The sequence below is a fragment of the Cyanistes caeruleus genome, chromosome 4 (assembly GCF_971803275.1).
Source record: "Cyanistes caeruleus chromosome 4, bCyaCae1.hap1.1, whole genome shotgun sequence".
NCBI lineage: Eukaryota > Metazoa > Chordata > Aves > Passeriformes > Paridae > Cyanistes > Cyanistes caeruleus.
In genome coordinates, this window is record NC_141704.1 from 79,435,481 (window position 1) to 79,451,673 (window position 16,193).

The 16,193-nt window shown below is 46.1% G+C and overlaps 2 protein-coding genes across 3 annotated transcripts in view; one reads left to right on the forward strand and one right to left on the reverse strand.

Moving 5' to 3' along the window:
• The window catches only part of AEBP2 (AE binding protein 2), a 43,356-nt gene extending 40,897 nt beyond the window's left edge, over nucleotides 1-2,459 (reverse strand). Inside the window, exon 1 of one of the 2 annotated variants that reach the window (XM_086885499.1) lies at nucleotides 1,781-2,459. In XM_086885499.1, the coding sequence (XP_086741625.1) occupies nucleotides 1,781-2,442 (662 nt within the window). In that variant the 5' untranslated portion in view covers nucleotides 2,443-2,459. The remainder of the gene's footprint in view (nucleotides 1-1,780) is intronic. The other variant, XM_086885500.1, reaches the window with a different exon arrangement.
• Nucleotides 2,441-12,813, forward strand: LOC147653813 (uncharacterized). The gene is made up of 5 exons (XM_086886297.1): nucleotides 2,441-2,527; nucleotides 2,652-3,231; nucleotides 4,962-5,065; nucleotides 8,748-8,924; nucleotides 10,095-12,813. The coding sequence occupies exons 1-3, from the start codon at nucleotides 2,441-2,443 to the stop codon at nucleotides 5,063-5,065; spliced, it is 771 nt and encodes a 256-aa protein (XP_086742423.1). The 3' UTR covers nucleotides 8,748-8,924; nucleotides 10,095-12,813.
• The last annotated feature ends 3,380 nt before the right edge of the window (nucleotides 12,814-16,193 follow it).

Consider the following 16,193-nt stretch of genomic DNA (forward strand, 5'->3'; position numbering starts at 1 on the left):
GCAAGGATTAAAAACAAGGCACGGTCCTTATTTAAATCACTAAACACAGAGTCCCACTCCTGCAAGAGAGCCCATACTGGTGGTAGAGAGAAGGAGCAAGAACCCACACACGCGGATTTAACCACGTAAAGCAAGAGGAACACAAGAACAATGACAGAGAAAGAAAGTAGCAACCAGCTCTGGAGTGCACAGAGCAAGTCATAATGACGCTACTTCCAGAAAACCCCTGAAAGTTATTTCTGTTATTTCCTCAACCCAGACATGCACTGGGATAAAATCAGGATTAGGTTTATACTTCCTTTCTATGAAAAACAAGAAACTGTTATCTTAAAGCTCCTTTATGTACCTGGTGTTTTTCCAGAAGTCTACTCCCATACGTACTCGATTTCACATAAAATCTCAACTTATGAAAAAGACAAAAAACAAACAAAACCTACAAACAAACCCAAACATCCACACCCCCTTTCCACTTGCTTAAGTTTAGAAAAAAGAAAATGCGACTTCCATGAGTCTCAAAAGTCTGATGGAAACTAAAGATCCGAATTTTTTTTCTGTCTTCTTAAGACTTTTAGGCCAATTACATGGTTTTGGGAACTGACTCACGAGGGGGTTGCTGGGCTGGTTTTAATCTTCGAGGTTAGGTCTAGTCACACCCCATTTTCATTCTGAAATATGGGTATTTGTATAGCTACAAAGATTTTGATCTACCATATATTCACAGTACATTTCTGGACCAAACCACATAATTCTCATACTTAACAGTGAAATTATCTTAATAAAATACAAATAAAATTCTACTTGTTACTTAACTGTAACTCTAGCAGAGAAGTCCGACACTTTTTCTGCTAAACGTATAGAAAAACTGCACAAGTTTCTTAAACTATTTAAAAGGATTAATTAGTAAGGGACACACAGCACTTTCACACTGTTTTTACATCCCTTTTTCATCTTATTTTTAGTTTTTCAAGTAAACTGTTGCATACAACATCCAAGAGAGCTACAACATGAGCCATGTTCTTTGAAATGCTTGACTTAGTAGGCTGAAACAGACCTGAATGGTAGAATTCAACCATGTGTGAGAATTTGCTTGTGCTTCTTCAACAGACTAGAGCTACAGTCTTGGGAAAACGAAATGTGTAGCGTTAATACACAAAAGCTCGATAACTCATCCTCACAGATTCTGTAATTCACGATTACAGAACTCATTCAAAGATGACTCTGAGCCTCCAAATACTGAGCCTCCTTTCATACTGTGCATGACTTACTTGTGCACACGTAATGCACGAAAGGCTGGTCTCCTTTTTATTTCAGTCAACTCGATTATTTTCCCCTTGATGTTTTAAGAGGTTTTCACTCGGTTTTCTCCCTCTAGAGCAGAGACCCTGTTGCGGGCGCAGGTAAAATCGCATCCAGAGATGCATTTCCCGTCCCGAAGCTTCAGTACACCCCGCTGCGCCTTGGCGCAAGACACAGCCCTGAAGAACCCCGAAAGCACCACCTGAGAAAAATCCGCAGCTTCCGAGGAAAGAGGCCCCGGAGGAGGAGGCAGCGCCCGGCGGGGCCGCTCGGGGCTCTCACGGCTCGGCGATGGCCGGGGAGCGCCCCCTCCTCCCCAGCCAGGGCCGGGCAGCCGGGGGGCCCGAGGAGCAGGGGCGGGGGCCCGGCACAAGTTGGCCGGAGAAACCTGTGGCTGCCGTGACACCGGGGCGGCGCCCGGGGAGCGGGGGCTGCCGAGGCGGGGACGCGCCGCTCTGCCCGGGAAAGGGCGCCGGACACTGACCTGTCCTCCGAGTCCATGCGGCTGAGGGGCTCCCCGTCCGAGGACATCTCCAGGCTGCCCCGCCGGCCCCCCGACGTGGCGCTGCCGCAGCTGCTGCCGCCGCCCGTGCCGGGGCCGGTGCCGTATCCCTCGTCGCCGCCGCTGGACACGCTGCTGGAGCTGCTGCCGCCCCCGCCGCCGCCGCGGCCCGGCCCGTCCTCCTGGCTGCCCCGGGGGCCCTTGGGCTCCTCCTTGGCGTCGGCCTCGCTGCCGCCGCCGGGGCTCGGCGAGCGGGTCTCGTCGCTGCAGCAGCCGCTGCTCGTGCTGCTGCTGCTGCTGCCCACCAGGCTGCTCTCCTCCTCCTCGCCGCCCTCCTCCTCCTCCTCCTCTTCCTCCTCCTCGTCCTCGTCCTCCCCGTCCCCGGCCTGGCTGGCGCTCTCCGGGCTCGGCTCCGACATGCTCTCCGCCTCGCCGTTCAGCAGCAGCAGCGGCTCCGGCTCCGCCGCGGCCGAGGACGAAGGCGGCGGCGGCGGCGACGACGACGACGAGGAGGATCCAGCCCCACCGGCGGCCGCCACCTCCGCCGCCGCCACCTCCGCCTCCTCCTCCTCCTCGGCGGGCGCCGCCTGCCCGGGAAGGCGCCGCTGGGGCTCCGCCATGTCGCTGCAGCGAGCGGCCGCCATGGCGCCTGCGAGTCGCTGCCGCGCGCGCGGGGCCGGCCGCGGGCGTGCGCACGGCGGGGGCGTGCGCGCGCGGCCCGTGCGGCCGGTGCGCGCTCCCGCCGCCCCCCCTTCTTCCTTCGCCCTCCTCGCGCACCCGCACCGGCGGGGCGGGGCCCGGCTCGTGCCGCCGCCGCCGCACGCGCTACGGAGCGCGCCCGGGGACAAACTAGGCGGGGAGGGCGGAGCGGCGGCGGCCACCGCCCCCGGCGCGAAGGGGCGGTGGCGGGCCAGCGACGGGATCCCGGCTTGAGTCTGCTGGGGATCCCACCTTGAATCCCCCGGGGATCCCGGCTGGAATTCTCCAAGATCTCGCCTTGAATCCCCCGGGGATCCCCGCCCCCGGCTCCACGGATAGCGGGGAGTGCCGCGGGACGCGCCGGGAGCCGGGAACGAAGCGCTCCCGGTTCCCCGCCTCGCTCCAGGACAAATCCCGGCGGCACCGGTGTCCTACAGCGGGGCATGGACGTTCCCATTGCCGGCCGGCGCTGCCGGGAGCAGGGTGGCTCGGGCGGGGCCGGGAGAGCCCCGGTGGCAGCGGGTCCCCTCACGACATCGAGGTGGGAAAGCGGAGCGAGCGGGAAGGGGGAAGCGGCGCTCCTCGGGAAGGGCTGCAGGGCGCGGCTCCCGCCGTGGAACCACCCGGGCAGGAGTGCCTCAGCACGGCTCGGCCGAGGCAGAAAGGAGACAGGGAAAGGGCTGCGGCGCCGCTGACAAAAAGGAGTGCAAAAAGCGGCCGCGCTGTGAAGCGAGGTGAGAGAATAAACCAGAACTGGCCTTAAAGCTCCATTGGCAGGGAAGAGGCTTCCTGGCTCCCGGGGAAAGCTGTGTGACCAAAGGGGATTGTGAAATATGACAGAACCACGGAGTGGCTTGGATGGGCAGGAACCTAAAAGATCCTCATTCCAAACCCCTGCCCTGGGCAGGGACAGCTTCCACCAGAGCAGGTTCTTCTGAACCTGTCCAGCCTGGCCTTGGACACTTCCAGGGATGGGGCAGCCACAGCTTCTCTGTGCCAGGGCCTCCCCACCCTCATATTTCTTCCTAATACCCAGTCTAAACCTCTGGGTGTATAAAAGGGGAAAGGTGAAATCCCAACAAGGATGACTGTCAATCGTATAGAAGCCTTCAGAAGACAGTTTGAAAGTTAAGGTCGTTTAATGATCATGTGAAAGGGGATAAAGTTTGCTATAAAGTGCACAGAATGGGGATTTGGAGTAGAACAGAAAGGTAGAATCTGAACACAGATAAAATCAGGTAGTTTGACAAATTATTGGAGAAATGAGAAGGGTAATTGAAAGTTATTCAATCAAAGGTAAATAAAGGTAATAAAATGCTATTCCATGTGAATTTTAATTCTTACATCTGTCAGTCTTTAGCCAATGCTTACAGAGCTTGCCACATTTAAAACAAAAATCATGAAGCTGCGATACTTAAGTTTAAAAACAAACTTAAAAACAAACTGCAAAACACAGAACCACAACTCATTCCAGAAAAGCATTGTGCCTCCTGCACATGAGGAAGAACATCACCAACTCAAGTTACAGCAGGCATATCTGGCACGTCCACAGAGATCCTGGATTCCAGGAGGAGTTAACTGCGTAGGATTGAAATCTGGAGAAGGTGCTCCAAAAAACTGCATTTGCATAGCTGGAGATGGCTCCCAGCCCATCACCCGATGTAGCTGGGAGCAGCAACGAGAACAAGCTGTGGTGTGGCAGCATCAAAACAGAGAGCCACAGCACTGAAACAGCAACGGGGGGTTGGGGACTCAACATTGGGTTAATCTTTGAAAACAAACCAGTAACATATTTAGCCTGCAGAGGAGCATAAGCAAATTTTGGAAACCAACAACAGTGAAAAGGTGATGATAGTTCCTCAGATTTCTAGAAGCCTCAGCTAGAAAGTGGAAATGCTAAGAATGCTTTAAAAAAAATCCAGAGGGGGGAAAAAAAGGACAAGAACAGCTGCAATGCTGTTTCTCATCTGTGCAAGATGTGTATTGCAGGTCTCCTAACCACCAAAACAGTCACCAAACTGTTTCTATACCCTGTTTCTTCCTTTCCTCCTGCTGACAGTGTGTGCTGTGCTTTGCTCTCCGCAGAGGAAGGCGTGGGGCTCCCTGGTGGGTGTTGCAGTCACGGGTCTAATCAAACACTAAGCGTGACGTTTCAAAAACAAGCCACCCTTTGATTCAGTCCAGAAACGGCAGTAGCTGAAATAATTCCTATGTCTCTAGTACCCACTGATGCCCTTCTGCAGTTCTGTGCTGTAACAAGGGACAGAATCTCATGAGAATTGAGTCATGAGAAAACAAAAATATACGAAGGACTTCGGTGAAAGACACCTTTCAAAAACTGTGAATATGAGATAAAGGGGAGGAAAGTTATCACAAAGAACTCTATGAACCCTAACGTAAATTGTCCTGATCGGCTCCCCTGTGTGCTCAAGGCAATCAATGTCTTTTTTTTTTTTTCCCCCAGGTCTCTCTGGGTTTCTCGTGGTGTGTTCACGAAAAAGCCCCTTGTGTTTGGTGCTGAAAGCGAGCAGGGAGATAAGTAGGGCGGTAGAGACGCCAGCTCATTAGGTAATTTGTGTATTCAAAGAGTGTCAGGGAAGGAAGCCTCAGGACGTTTCTATTGCCTAATGGAAATCACTTGGCATTTAAGCAAGTGCTCCGTACCAAGGGGATCACTACTGCAGCAGGCAGTCATCAAAGAAAAACTCTGTGATCATCTCTTGGTGTCCTGCTCTCAGGTTTTCAAACGCATAAAATTCTGCGTCCAGGCTCGGCCCTTGAGTGCTGTAATAAAGTTCTAATCAAGTGCAAGCAGCAATGATTATTGCTCACTGAGCTTTCTCTGTACAAACCCACACAGCTTACTGAAGCTAGATTTTCTTCTCTTCCAAGGTTTTTTTGACTTTTTCAAACCTCTTGAAAGAGATCTGTCGGAGAACAGGTGATTCTACAACTTGCAAAAGCATCTACATCATTTACATTTGAATGCTGTGATTAAAGCTCAAAGGAGGAGTCAGGAAAAAAGAGTTTCCTGTTAGGAAATCTTTTGGAGAAAAAACACATCATTCACTTGGGCTTTGCAGGTGGATGTTGCTGTGTCATTCACACCAAGGGTTTCTATTATGCTCAGTCTAGCTTGGTATGATCACCTTACCACGATGCTTTAAAGCTCGGACGTTTGTGTTGAGGAATCAACAAAGTACAAAATAATAAATATAAATTTTAAAAAGCCAGTAGATAAACCAGGAAAAGCCTGTCCACAGGTGAAGATTCCAAGCAGGACCATTAGTTCAAGAACAAACAGCTTGTAGACACAGCAGAGCAGGGAGAAGGAATGAAGATTTTTATTCTCTTACCTCAGGAACACCAGGGTGCAGGGCATTCACACTGACAGCAGGGTCAGAGACAAGCACACTCCAAAGAAGTAGTTTCTTCTTTTCTTGATTCACAGCAATTTTGCTGTTTTATGGGGTTTTCTTGAAGGACACTTAGGTGAGATCACCAGAAGATATGTGTAAGGCAGGTTTCTTGAGGTTTCCTCCTTAACTTTGATCAGCATTATAGTACTATGATATACAGTATATAAGCAAAACCCTTCAAAACAGCAAGAAAGGCCTATAAAGAGAGAAGAAAAATTAAATAGGCCTGAAGTACAGGAAAGGTAACATCCAGTCTTACACTTGCTAGGATATCAGGAGAGATTCAGTAAAGCCAAGCATTTGATCCCTGAGCTCCCTTCTCCAACCCCTGCCTCCCCATGCATGTCTTAAGCAGTGCAGGAAATTCCTGCTGCCTGCACCTCATGACTCACCTTGCTCAGTATTCTGCCTACTCAGCAGCCTCTGGAAACTGCACCCTTCCCTTCTTTCTGCCCCACCCTTCCCTATCCAAATTCAAGGTCTGGAGGAAAAGGCTGCCATCTCTCATTGCTTCAGGTGAGCACCCGGCGCTGGGTTCTCACCCTTCCCTTCAAACTGGGCTGAAATTGCCTCATGATGCAATTCTCACCCCACCCTCTCCTGCAGCACCCAGTTAATTCTCCCTTTAAACTCAGTTTCCATCCTCTTCTCTTTTTAAAGGTGCCTTTAATCTTTGTATGTACTGTCTGCTTAGAAACCGTGACTGTAAGAAACACCAAGTCATGCTTAGGTTGCCCAACCAGAAGAAAGCTGCAGGGAATACATGTTGGGAAAAGGTCCCTCTTCTCTCCCCTGGATGGAGTGTTGAGCCCTGTCTGGGATTGTAACTGGCTTTGAAAAACACTTTGCAGCAAAATGAAATCTTGATACTGCTAGGGACCTTCTTCCCCCTCTGCCCTGCCCCTGCTTTGTGTCACGCTGATCTGCTGCCTCTTCTCTGGTGCCAGCACAGCTGTCCCTGAAATTCCTGCCATGGTCTAGACCAGGGAACTGCTTTTAGTGGTAACTAGGAGGAAAAAAAAAAGGCATTCTGTTCCTGTTAGGTCATGAAGCTTCAGAGATCTCCAGACAACTCAGTCAAATATAACACTCTGGGGATGGGGAAGAGAGGAACAAAAAAAGTTAAAAATTTGCTAAGTGACACAAAGGACCGGGGGTTACTTCAGGAATGGAAAACCCCCATTCTGTCATTCTGGAACATATCCAAAAGCACATCCTAACATTCATTCCATTTGCATTTTTGCCAGCTCAGTGGAGTTGAGGGCATCTGTGCTTTAAGCCATCTATGAACACGAACAGTGACAGGAAGGCCTTGATCCATAGATATTCTGATGTAATTGATAGGAATCAGATACCTTACAAATAGATGAAACCTCTAAAATGCACACTAATTGATGCTCGATTTATTGTCAAATTATATTGAAGGAAAACAGGAAATGCAAAATAATAAAGCCTGAAAATTTCTTGTAAATGAAAGATAAGCTGTGACTTCAAGGCATTAGGAGGCCTTGTAATATTGATTGTTGTTCATTGAAGTGCTCTACAGGTTGCTGCAAAATGTGAAATATAAGCACAGAATTTCAAGCAAGTACTATTCAGCTGTGATATCCTATTATTAGTTATTATAGACACTGAGAATGAACTCGGAATTTCCTTCAGAAACAAAAGCTACTTGCAGTACATTTGCACTGGTATCACTGAATATTAATCCTGTCATCCCGTATCTCTCAGTTTTTGTGACTTCCAGGGACTTGCATAAGTGTATTCTAAAAATGCCTTGTGCTTTTCTTTGAAACTGTTGGGAAAGTTTTTCAAATGCCACATCAGAAGATTTACATAACTGATGCAATATGAGCAGGTAAAACAGTAATATATGTGGGACTGCACAAGCAAATAGAACATCTTTTCTCTGTCATCAGTATTGTCAATATTTTTATTTATGACTAAAAAAACCTACATAAATTATCAGAAATACTCTCTTTTCCTCCCAAAGTGTCCTATATCTCCTTGTGTACATTTTCTTTTTGGCACAGTTTGCTCTTTTTCAGTAAAGGCAGCCAAAATTCTTCAGTCTTGGAAGAATCAACATCCTTAAATGCTGTAATTTAGATTCATTTTAGCCAGAGATAATTAAAATATTTGCTTCCAGATTATAGAGTCTTTACATATTGTTAATTTGGGGAATTGGTTTTCTCAACATTCTTATGCAAAACAGAGCTGGATTCCAGCTTTAAATGAAGGTGTGTGCCTGAGCACATGTAGAGGGCTGTCATCAGTATGTGCATTTATTTTCTGCAGGTCACTTGCTGCAGAACCCCACAGTAAAACCAGGGGAGGTCATCCCAACTGAGGGGCAATTTTGCACAAGCACACTAGGCACTAAATCCCATTTTTTCCCTAAAAATATAGATGTGAAGTCAGGAGCAGAGGCTTTTTTTGCAGGCATGGAAATTATTTTTAACAGCCATAAAAGTAATCAAGATCTTGCATGTTGCAAAACCGGTGTGTAACCATTACAACCAAACAGAAACACATAATTAATTGAATGCTAATTAAATACAAATCACAGCTTGGAAGGAGTACAAGTTTACAACAGCTTTTCTGTGTTCTAGGATTACTTTAAAACTCCCCTTCTTCAGCTTGTGGTAAGTCCCCTTCTTCAATTTGTGGTGGTAAATAGAATATGGTTTTTTCATGGAATGGTTTTAGATTTCTTTAAATTAATGTTTCATAAAATTTAAACAAAAATCCTCTTGCAGAAATCTAGTTATAAAGTTTGTGTGCTTTTTTTTGTTTTCTCTTTTCTTGAACAAATCTCCTATCCTTCCAAGATCAAGGAACACATGTCCTTCCAAACAAAGTTCTCAGCTTCCCAGAACATGCCGTGGTGGGCCCGGCAAGGGGCCCTGAAGATAATTAAGGGAGTGGAGCATGTCAGATGAGGAGAGGCTGAGAGAGCTGGGACTGTTCAGCCCCAAAAAGTGAAGGCTCAGGGGAATCTTATCAAGGTATAAATATTTGAGAAGGGGAAGTAAAGAAAATGGAGCCAGACTTAGTGGTATCTGGTAAGGGCAAGAGTCAATGGTCACAAACTGAGATGCAGAAAATTAATCCTATTTAAACATAAGAAGAAACTTTTTTTTGCTTTCAAGCAGTGGAAAAGATTGCCCAGAGAGGTTGTGGCATCACTGTTTGTGACGTTATTCAAAGCACATCTGGACATGGTCCTGAGCAGCCTGTTCCAGCTGTTGCTGCTTGGAGCAGGGGGCTTGGATTCTATGATCTCCTGAGGTGCTTCCTAACCTTAACTTTTCTGTGATTCTGTAAAACTGAGATATTATTCCCATGTTACACAAAGACACAAGCTTTGTGAAATCTGCAAAGCCAGTAAATATTTTTCAGGGTTCCCAAATATCACCATATACCCTGGCTTTGCCCCAGCCTGATGTGGGGTTGAAAATCAGATTGACACCACTCCTGCCTTGCTTTATAAAGATGAGAAGGTGGTCCTGGTTGGGAGCCACAACAGCTGAGTTGAGCTGTGTGTCTGGGACCAAGCCCTGAGTCCCTGCAGGAAGGTTTGGATGCAGCCAGAAAGACTGATGGTTCCATTCAGAATTCCCACAACAGCACAGATGACAAATTTAGGGTCCTGCTACACCCCATGAGATTAGAAATGACAAGCAAGTGGGATTATGTGTTTTCCATGATTGCCAGATTTTGGCAGGCTAGAGACTTAAGGGAGAGAGGTTATCCTTAAAAGAGGCATTTATCTCACCCTCTAGCCAGCTTTGGGCAACATGCTGTCTTGGAGAAGGTGTCAAAGGCCTGATTTCCCAAAACCTTAACAGATGGAGAATTCATCTCTCCCCACTTCTCTGCTAATGTTATAAGAAAAATTCAGGTCATGGGAAGTTTATCAAGCTAGAGAGCTACAGAATTAGTTTACTTAAATAAGAATTTATTATTTGGTAGGCTTGGGCACAAGCAAACACAGGAATTTCAGAAAAGTTCAGAATTGTATCTAAAGACATGAATTGCCATTATTAGGGCATTCACTGAACAGAGAAGTCATACTCCAATTAATCAAAACTAATTTAACAATTACAAAAGCAGCAGGTTTTGTACTTCAAATGACTTCATTGTTGTTTGCCACTAATGACAAATGTTTATTACAGATAGTGTATTTGTCTGCTGAGCTATTAAAACACCGTTTGCTATTCATAACTCCTCAAACCTTTCCTGTAAGATGAAGGATCCATCATGTTCATGGAAAATAAGCCAAGCTTGTAGAAGTACAGCACCCCTCCCTATTCTCAATCAATCAAATCTGAGAGAGGGAGACTGATGAGAACAACCTACTTTTCTGTGCGTGGCATTCACTGAATGTGAAAAGGGGTTTCAGCAGGACCGAGAAAGTAGCTGTTGTCATGACAGCACTGGGAAGCCCAGGGACTGAAAAGATCTTCATCAGCTCACTGCTGCAGTTCTGTGCCAAAGGAACTGTGCTGCCTGTCTGCATGCTGACAACAGAGCCAGGGGAATGCCTGCTTGTCAAACCTCCGTGGTTTTACTCTGCAAACTTCCACACTCCCAGCCTCTGAAGCTGGAAGATAGTTACAATCTGGCAAAAATGGATCTCTCCTGCCCCCCTGCTTCCCTTCCAATAGTCCCCACACTTTCTGTTTCTCTCTCTGGTTTAACAAGGGCAGCACCCAGCCTTCTTGCACACCCTTTTGCCACTAAAATGCCATGCTGAAGGCAGCAGTGGCCTGTAAAAACCCTAATCAAATACCAGCACATTCTGCAGTCCAGTTCCATCGATGTAATGACTGCCACTCCTACATCCTCAGTGTGAGGGACCAGCGTGTCTGTATGCTCTGGGGTTCCTGGCAGCTCTGGGGCAAGAAGCTGAGGATTTCTGTAGCAGGATCTGCTCCTTGGGGTCATACCCTTGACAAGGGTGGAATGTTACCTGGTCAGCTCTGGCCACTCCAGCTCAAGTCAAAGCATTGTCTTTCACACCGAGTTAGGCAGCCTGCTGTTTGTGCTCACTGTAATCACCACAAGCACCAGTTTTGGGAGAACTATGAGACTGTTCCAATCCCAGTGAAGTCTCATTTTACAGAAATGACTGAAAATGTTTGCTGCATAGGTCAGATCCTCATAATTTAGACAAGGAAAGAGAAAGTAAGGTATTTTTGGCTGTGCACATATTGATCGAGTTCTGGTGCTGTTTATTTGAGGCAGTGGGAAATGAGAACATTTGGAAACTTATGTTATGCCCCCACTGGTTATCACTGATGGAGTGAAAACTGAGATTGAGTGCTTTACACCCAATCTTGCAACAGCCACCTTTATTGCAAACTAAATGGTCAGAGATATGTGATCTCAGAGGGATTTTACAGGCTTTGTCTGAAACTTTGGCGTCTCTGGTATTGATTGCAAAATTGACCTCAGTGGGGCCAGACTATCAAAGTCAGCCTGAAAGCTGGGGAACTAAGGAGTTTTGAGGAACTCACAGCAAATCCTGATACCCTGATATTATTGATGGCTGCTAGGAGATGTGGACTTGGCCCCTACTGCACAGGAGAGTCTAAGTTGCACTGTATTCAGAATTTCACCCTCCATCAGTCAGAATGTCAATAGTTCAGAGGTCCACTCTCTCAGGAAGCCTGGAATACATGGCAGAATTGGGATATGCAGGTCCTAAATTATCTCAGTGCCCCAGTGATGTGCCCTATGGATGCACTGCATGTCCTGTAATAGACAAAGCAGCCATTCCCCTCCCCTGAATTCTATTCCCAGCACAGTTGCTCCCAGATTCTCCAAGCAGCTGACTGCATAGGGGTGAGCAAAGCATTTTAGCATGTTGTTACACAGAAATTTATGCATGGTTAGGATGTGCTTGAGAGTCTCTTTCCCAGGACTGCTCTGAGGTGTAATTGTCTTTGAAGCCTTCCAGCGAAAGCTGCTGTTAAACCCACACATGGAGTGTTCTCAACAGGGATGGGCCTGACTTTTAATGACACAATGCTTTTGAGTCTAGTCAGTCTTTTAAAACTGGTTTATTTTTTCAGTCAAGGTGAACATTATGTACTTGATGACTTTTGCCTAGTGACACATGCAGACTGCATTCAAGAAACAAATACTATCCAGTAGTTTTGCTAGGCAGATCAGTGCCCCAAAACAACCTCATATAATACTGAAGTTATAGTAGGAAAAGGGGCACTATATGTTCTTGGCAAGCTGTTGCTATAGAGGCATAGTGTCAGCAGCAGTTTGGCTTTATATTGCATTTCACTGGATAATTTATCAGAACCATCATCTTTGCAGTTGAATTTCTGTCTGGGTTTGGCAATGCTAAGCGTTTGTTTTATCGTGGTGAAAAGTGGATTTGGCTATTTAAAGCCTGGAAAATACAGAAAACTTTTTAGAGCAAGGGGGAAAATAGCTGATTTAAAATGTGGTGAATCTTATAGTCCATGATTACGTGTCTTCACATAAAACTGGGGTTTCTTAATTGAGGAAGCTATTTGATTGAGGTTGTGCTAGTGCATAAGAGGTACAACAAAGAGGGATGTATTATAGAAGTGCAATTCAGGCACCGAAAGCATTAAGGTATCAGCTCTGTAGAGAGCGATGACCTACTTCTGCCTTGTTTCTTCCAAGGAAAATCCTTTGGCACCACTTCAGGCCCTGGTTTCTGTTCTCCCTGCTATCTTGAGGACCTGATCTTACACAAAAGTGCCTCAGACACGTTCACATCCCAGTTTCTCAAGCCCAAGTTTCATGTAGAGAGGAAGCAAAGCAGCCAAATTAAAATGGGACTTCACAGAAAAAAGACCCCAAACATTCTCCTCACCATCCTCAATAAAAGATAAATTAAGTGCTGGACCAATGTCCGTGTGCCACTCATATTTCAGATTTTTTATCACAGTACATATTTTGGAGGTCTTTTGCATATTAATACAATCAGATTTTGGGACTTTCTTATATTGCAGTAAGTGATCTCAGTCCATCACCTGCACTGCACTATGGTAACTCCTTTTGGCATATTGCATGCATATTCCTTTTCGTTACATGCAGCATATTCTCACCAGCTTATGTTCTACAGCAAAACCTCAACAATGCAGTTTATATCATGCTTAACAAAGTATCACAAAATAAATAAAAAAAAAATGCTGGTTTAAAAGCCATATAAATATTGAAACACAAAGCATTTTCAAGTTACTCCCCTCCTCCCTTATCTAATTATACTATTAATATGCAACATGCAGAATTTCATCTGAGATGTAGGAACCACAAGAAATCAGATTTTCACACAAATTCTCTCCTGTATCATGATGTTCGCAGTGTGAGCGTGTTTAACTTTAAATCATGCAATCTGTCCACCTGAAACCAAAAGGGCTGTTCCCATCTGGGCTCAGATCTGCTGCATCAACACAAATTCTGTTGCCCTGGTTATGTGCAACTGCAGGTTAGGCCAAGAACACATTTTCTCTGTTTTGCAGTAATTTGTCTCGCAGTTCCAGTGAAATATGATTGTCCCCTTTTTATCTTTAAATTGTTGCTGTGCAGCATTAAGCAGCAATATCACGATACTTAAAAGTCACTTTGTCTTTCCATTTGGTGAAGCAACCCCATTTTATGGGCAAAGGAAGGCTCCGAGATGTGGCTGCGACCTTGCAAAGAAACCTGTTTATGCAAAGTCCTATCAAGAACTTCTTTCATTTAGGTTAAAGGATCAAGTCCTTAACATTTGAAAATACACAATAAACACACAACACTGCATCATTGAGTAAGGAAGGTTAATAAAAATACAGCCTGGCATTAACATTAAAAAGGCTCTAAATTTTTTCTTCACAGGTAATTAGTTCACACAATGAAATAATCTCCTTTCTTATCCTGGAAACACATGCATAAAACAGCTCAGATAACATCATTTACATACAGGCTGCTGCATCCGCATGTTAATGTCTGGCAGTGAAAAGTTCAGACAAGTTTGTAATCCCCGATTTCCTGCGCGTGCTCAGCACCCAGATTCCCAGAAGGAAGAGAAAGGGATACAAAATATTACTGAGATGACAGGTCAGCTGCAGCCCGCCACATCTGGACAGCTTGCACGGCTACAGAGCTTCTCAGACCACGGGGTCTTTGACAGTCCTGGACATTTTTTTATTTTTTTTTTTTTAAACTCATCTTGGTATTTGTTCCTTTTGTCAGTCACTTCTGGCCATGGCCATCATCCTAAGCCTATTGTGCCGCCGCCACTTGCTTTGTCCGCGTTGCTCCATCGCGTGGTATTGGGAGCAATCTGCATTCCCATTTAAAGCACTATCATGTCACCCATCAGCGATCGCTCGCTTTCATCCCTTAAAACTCCCATACAATGGCAACCACGCCGTGAGGACAAAGGGCCGGGCAGAGAGGGAAAAGGAGGGAAGCTGCAGTGGGAATGCAGCAGCAGCAGCTGCAGCCGGGCTAACTTTGTTCTCCCCGGCTCCTTCTGGGTAAGCACTTGAACTTGGACATCCGTGCCCTTCATCTCCTGCTTCCCTTCCTAACACAACTTGTCTGTCCAGGGCAGGCACTGGAAGGAAACTTGGCTGCTCCTGCATCAAGGCCACCAGGTAATAGCAGTGTTATTCCAGCCCAAGGCAGCGAGCCCGTGCCAGCTGCGGCAGAAAGGGAGGGCTGCGGGGCTGGGGGAGGGAAAGCCTCCTCTTGCAGGGATACCGATGGCCAGCAGCGCTTCCCAAAACACCAGTCCAGCGTGTTTTCCAAAACACGAATCCATCCTTCAAATCTACAGCTCCTCCAGCACTTGTTGGAGGAGGACATGCGTTCAAGTGAGCAGAAACCCGGTTTGCTGCGTTCAAAGATGCAGTTACAGCACCCAAGGGTTTGGGAATTGCCCGGAGAGTCTGCAGTGCTAAAGCTTTAACTAGGATTCACTCCCGTATCCTGTCATCCTCTTAACAGTTTGGAACCATCAGCTGTAGAGATCTTAGACTTCACATACCGCCTATGATTAACTGCCTGAAAGTGTTGTAAAAGTTAGGGATTGTGTTCACAGATGAAATAACTGCAGTGCTGCAGCCTGAAAACAGCCAGCCAGGGGAGGATGGATGGAAATCCGTGTGGAGCACTTGTGTGAAACAGGCATGGCTCAAAGCAAGGCTTTAGACTCCCACCTTTTACAAACATGGCCCAGCTGTGCTCCTTGGGGTCCAAGAGATTTTAATGAGGCAAAAATGATCAAAATGTCATGACCTCTGTTCTCCCTCGTCCTAAAATCTGGATGATGGAAATGAAGTGGAGCTTAGCTAGGTTATATTTAGCTGATCACACAGAATGGAATAGTTTTAAGGTCATGAAATAGAAGTTTTAAAATAAAAAGCTGTGAGGTCAGACTAGTTATCCCCCCAATCAGTTTACATAAGCAAGTGTGGTTTTTCCCAGTGTTGTAGTCCATGAGTATTAACCAATTCCTCTTTACTAAGGCAACCTAAATGGCTGAGGCTGGTTGGTTAATTTGTACTTGCTACCTTGTAAATAGTGGTCAGGATTTCACGCATTATCCAGGCACTTTGTCTTTATTAAAAATATTTATTATTTGTAGACACAATATACTAGAGGCAGTAGTTACAGAATATTATGGGTCTGTTAACACAAGCTAAGAAAAAAGCCAGGAATGTTATTCAAAGGTGATTTTGGTTTCCAGGCAATTTCCTTGCTCACAAAATGACACCTTCAGCTAGACCCGGCTCCTACAAGCTGGCTTCCTTGCAGTACCAGCTCTTGCATGTGCAAATTCTCTGAGACATCCTCCAGGTAGCCAAAACCCAAGCACAAAATAGCATCAGGAAACGCTCCTCAGAAAGTTCAGCTGTCTTTTTTCCCCGCCTCTGTCTAGATACGACCATTTCAGTGTATAAAAGGAATAAAACCAACCACCATTAACAGCTGTTTCCTAGACTGGTGTCTTTGTTTAGTGTCTTAGGTTGCAGTGCAAGATGTAACCAAAAGGATGTATTCTATTACCAGCTGTTAAAACCAGCTTGGGGCAGTGTTCTTTATCTCTTCCCTGACCCATCCTCCCTCCAGGGGGATATCTTCTGTTAATGGGCCATTGAGTCTCACTGCAGGACTGATAAAATTCCATCATCCATTGGGAGATGCTGCACCCAGGGGGAGAAGCCAAACATTTCTACCTGGATATAATCTGAGTTTTGGAACAGCACAGCCACCTTTCCCACTGGATTCCCAGAGGA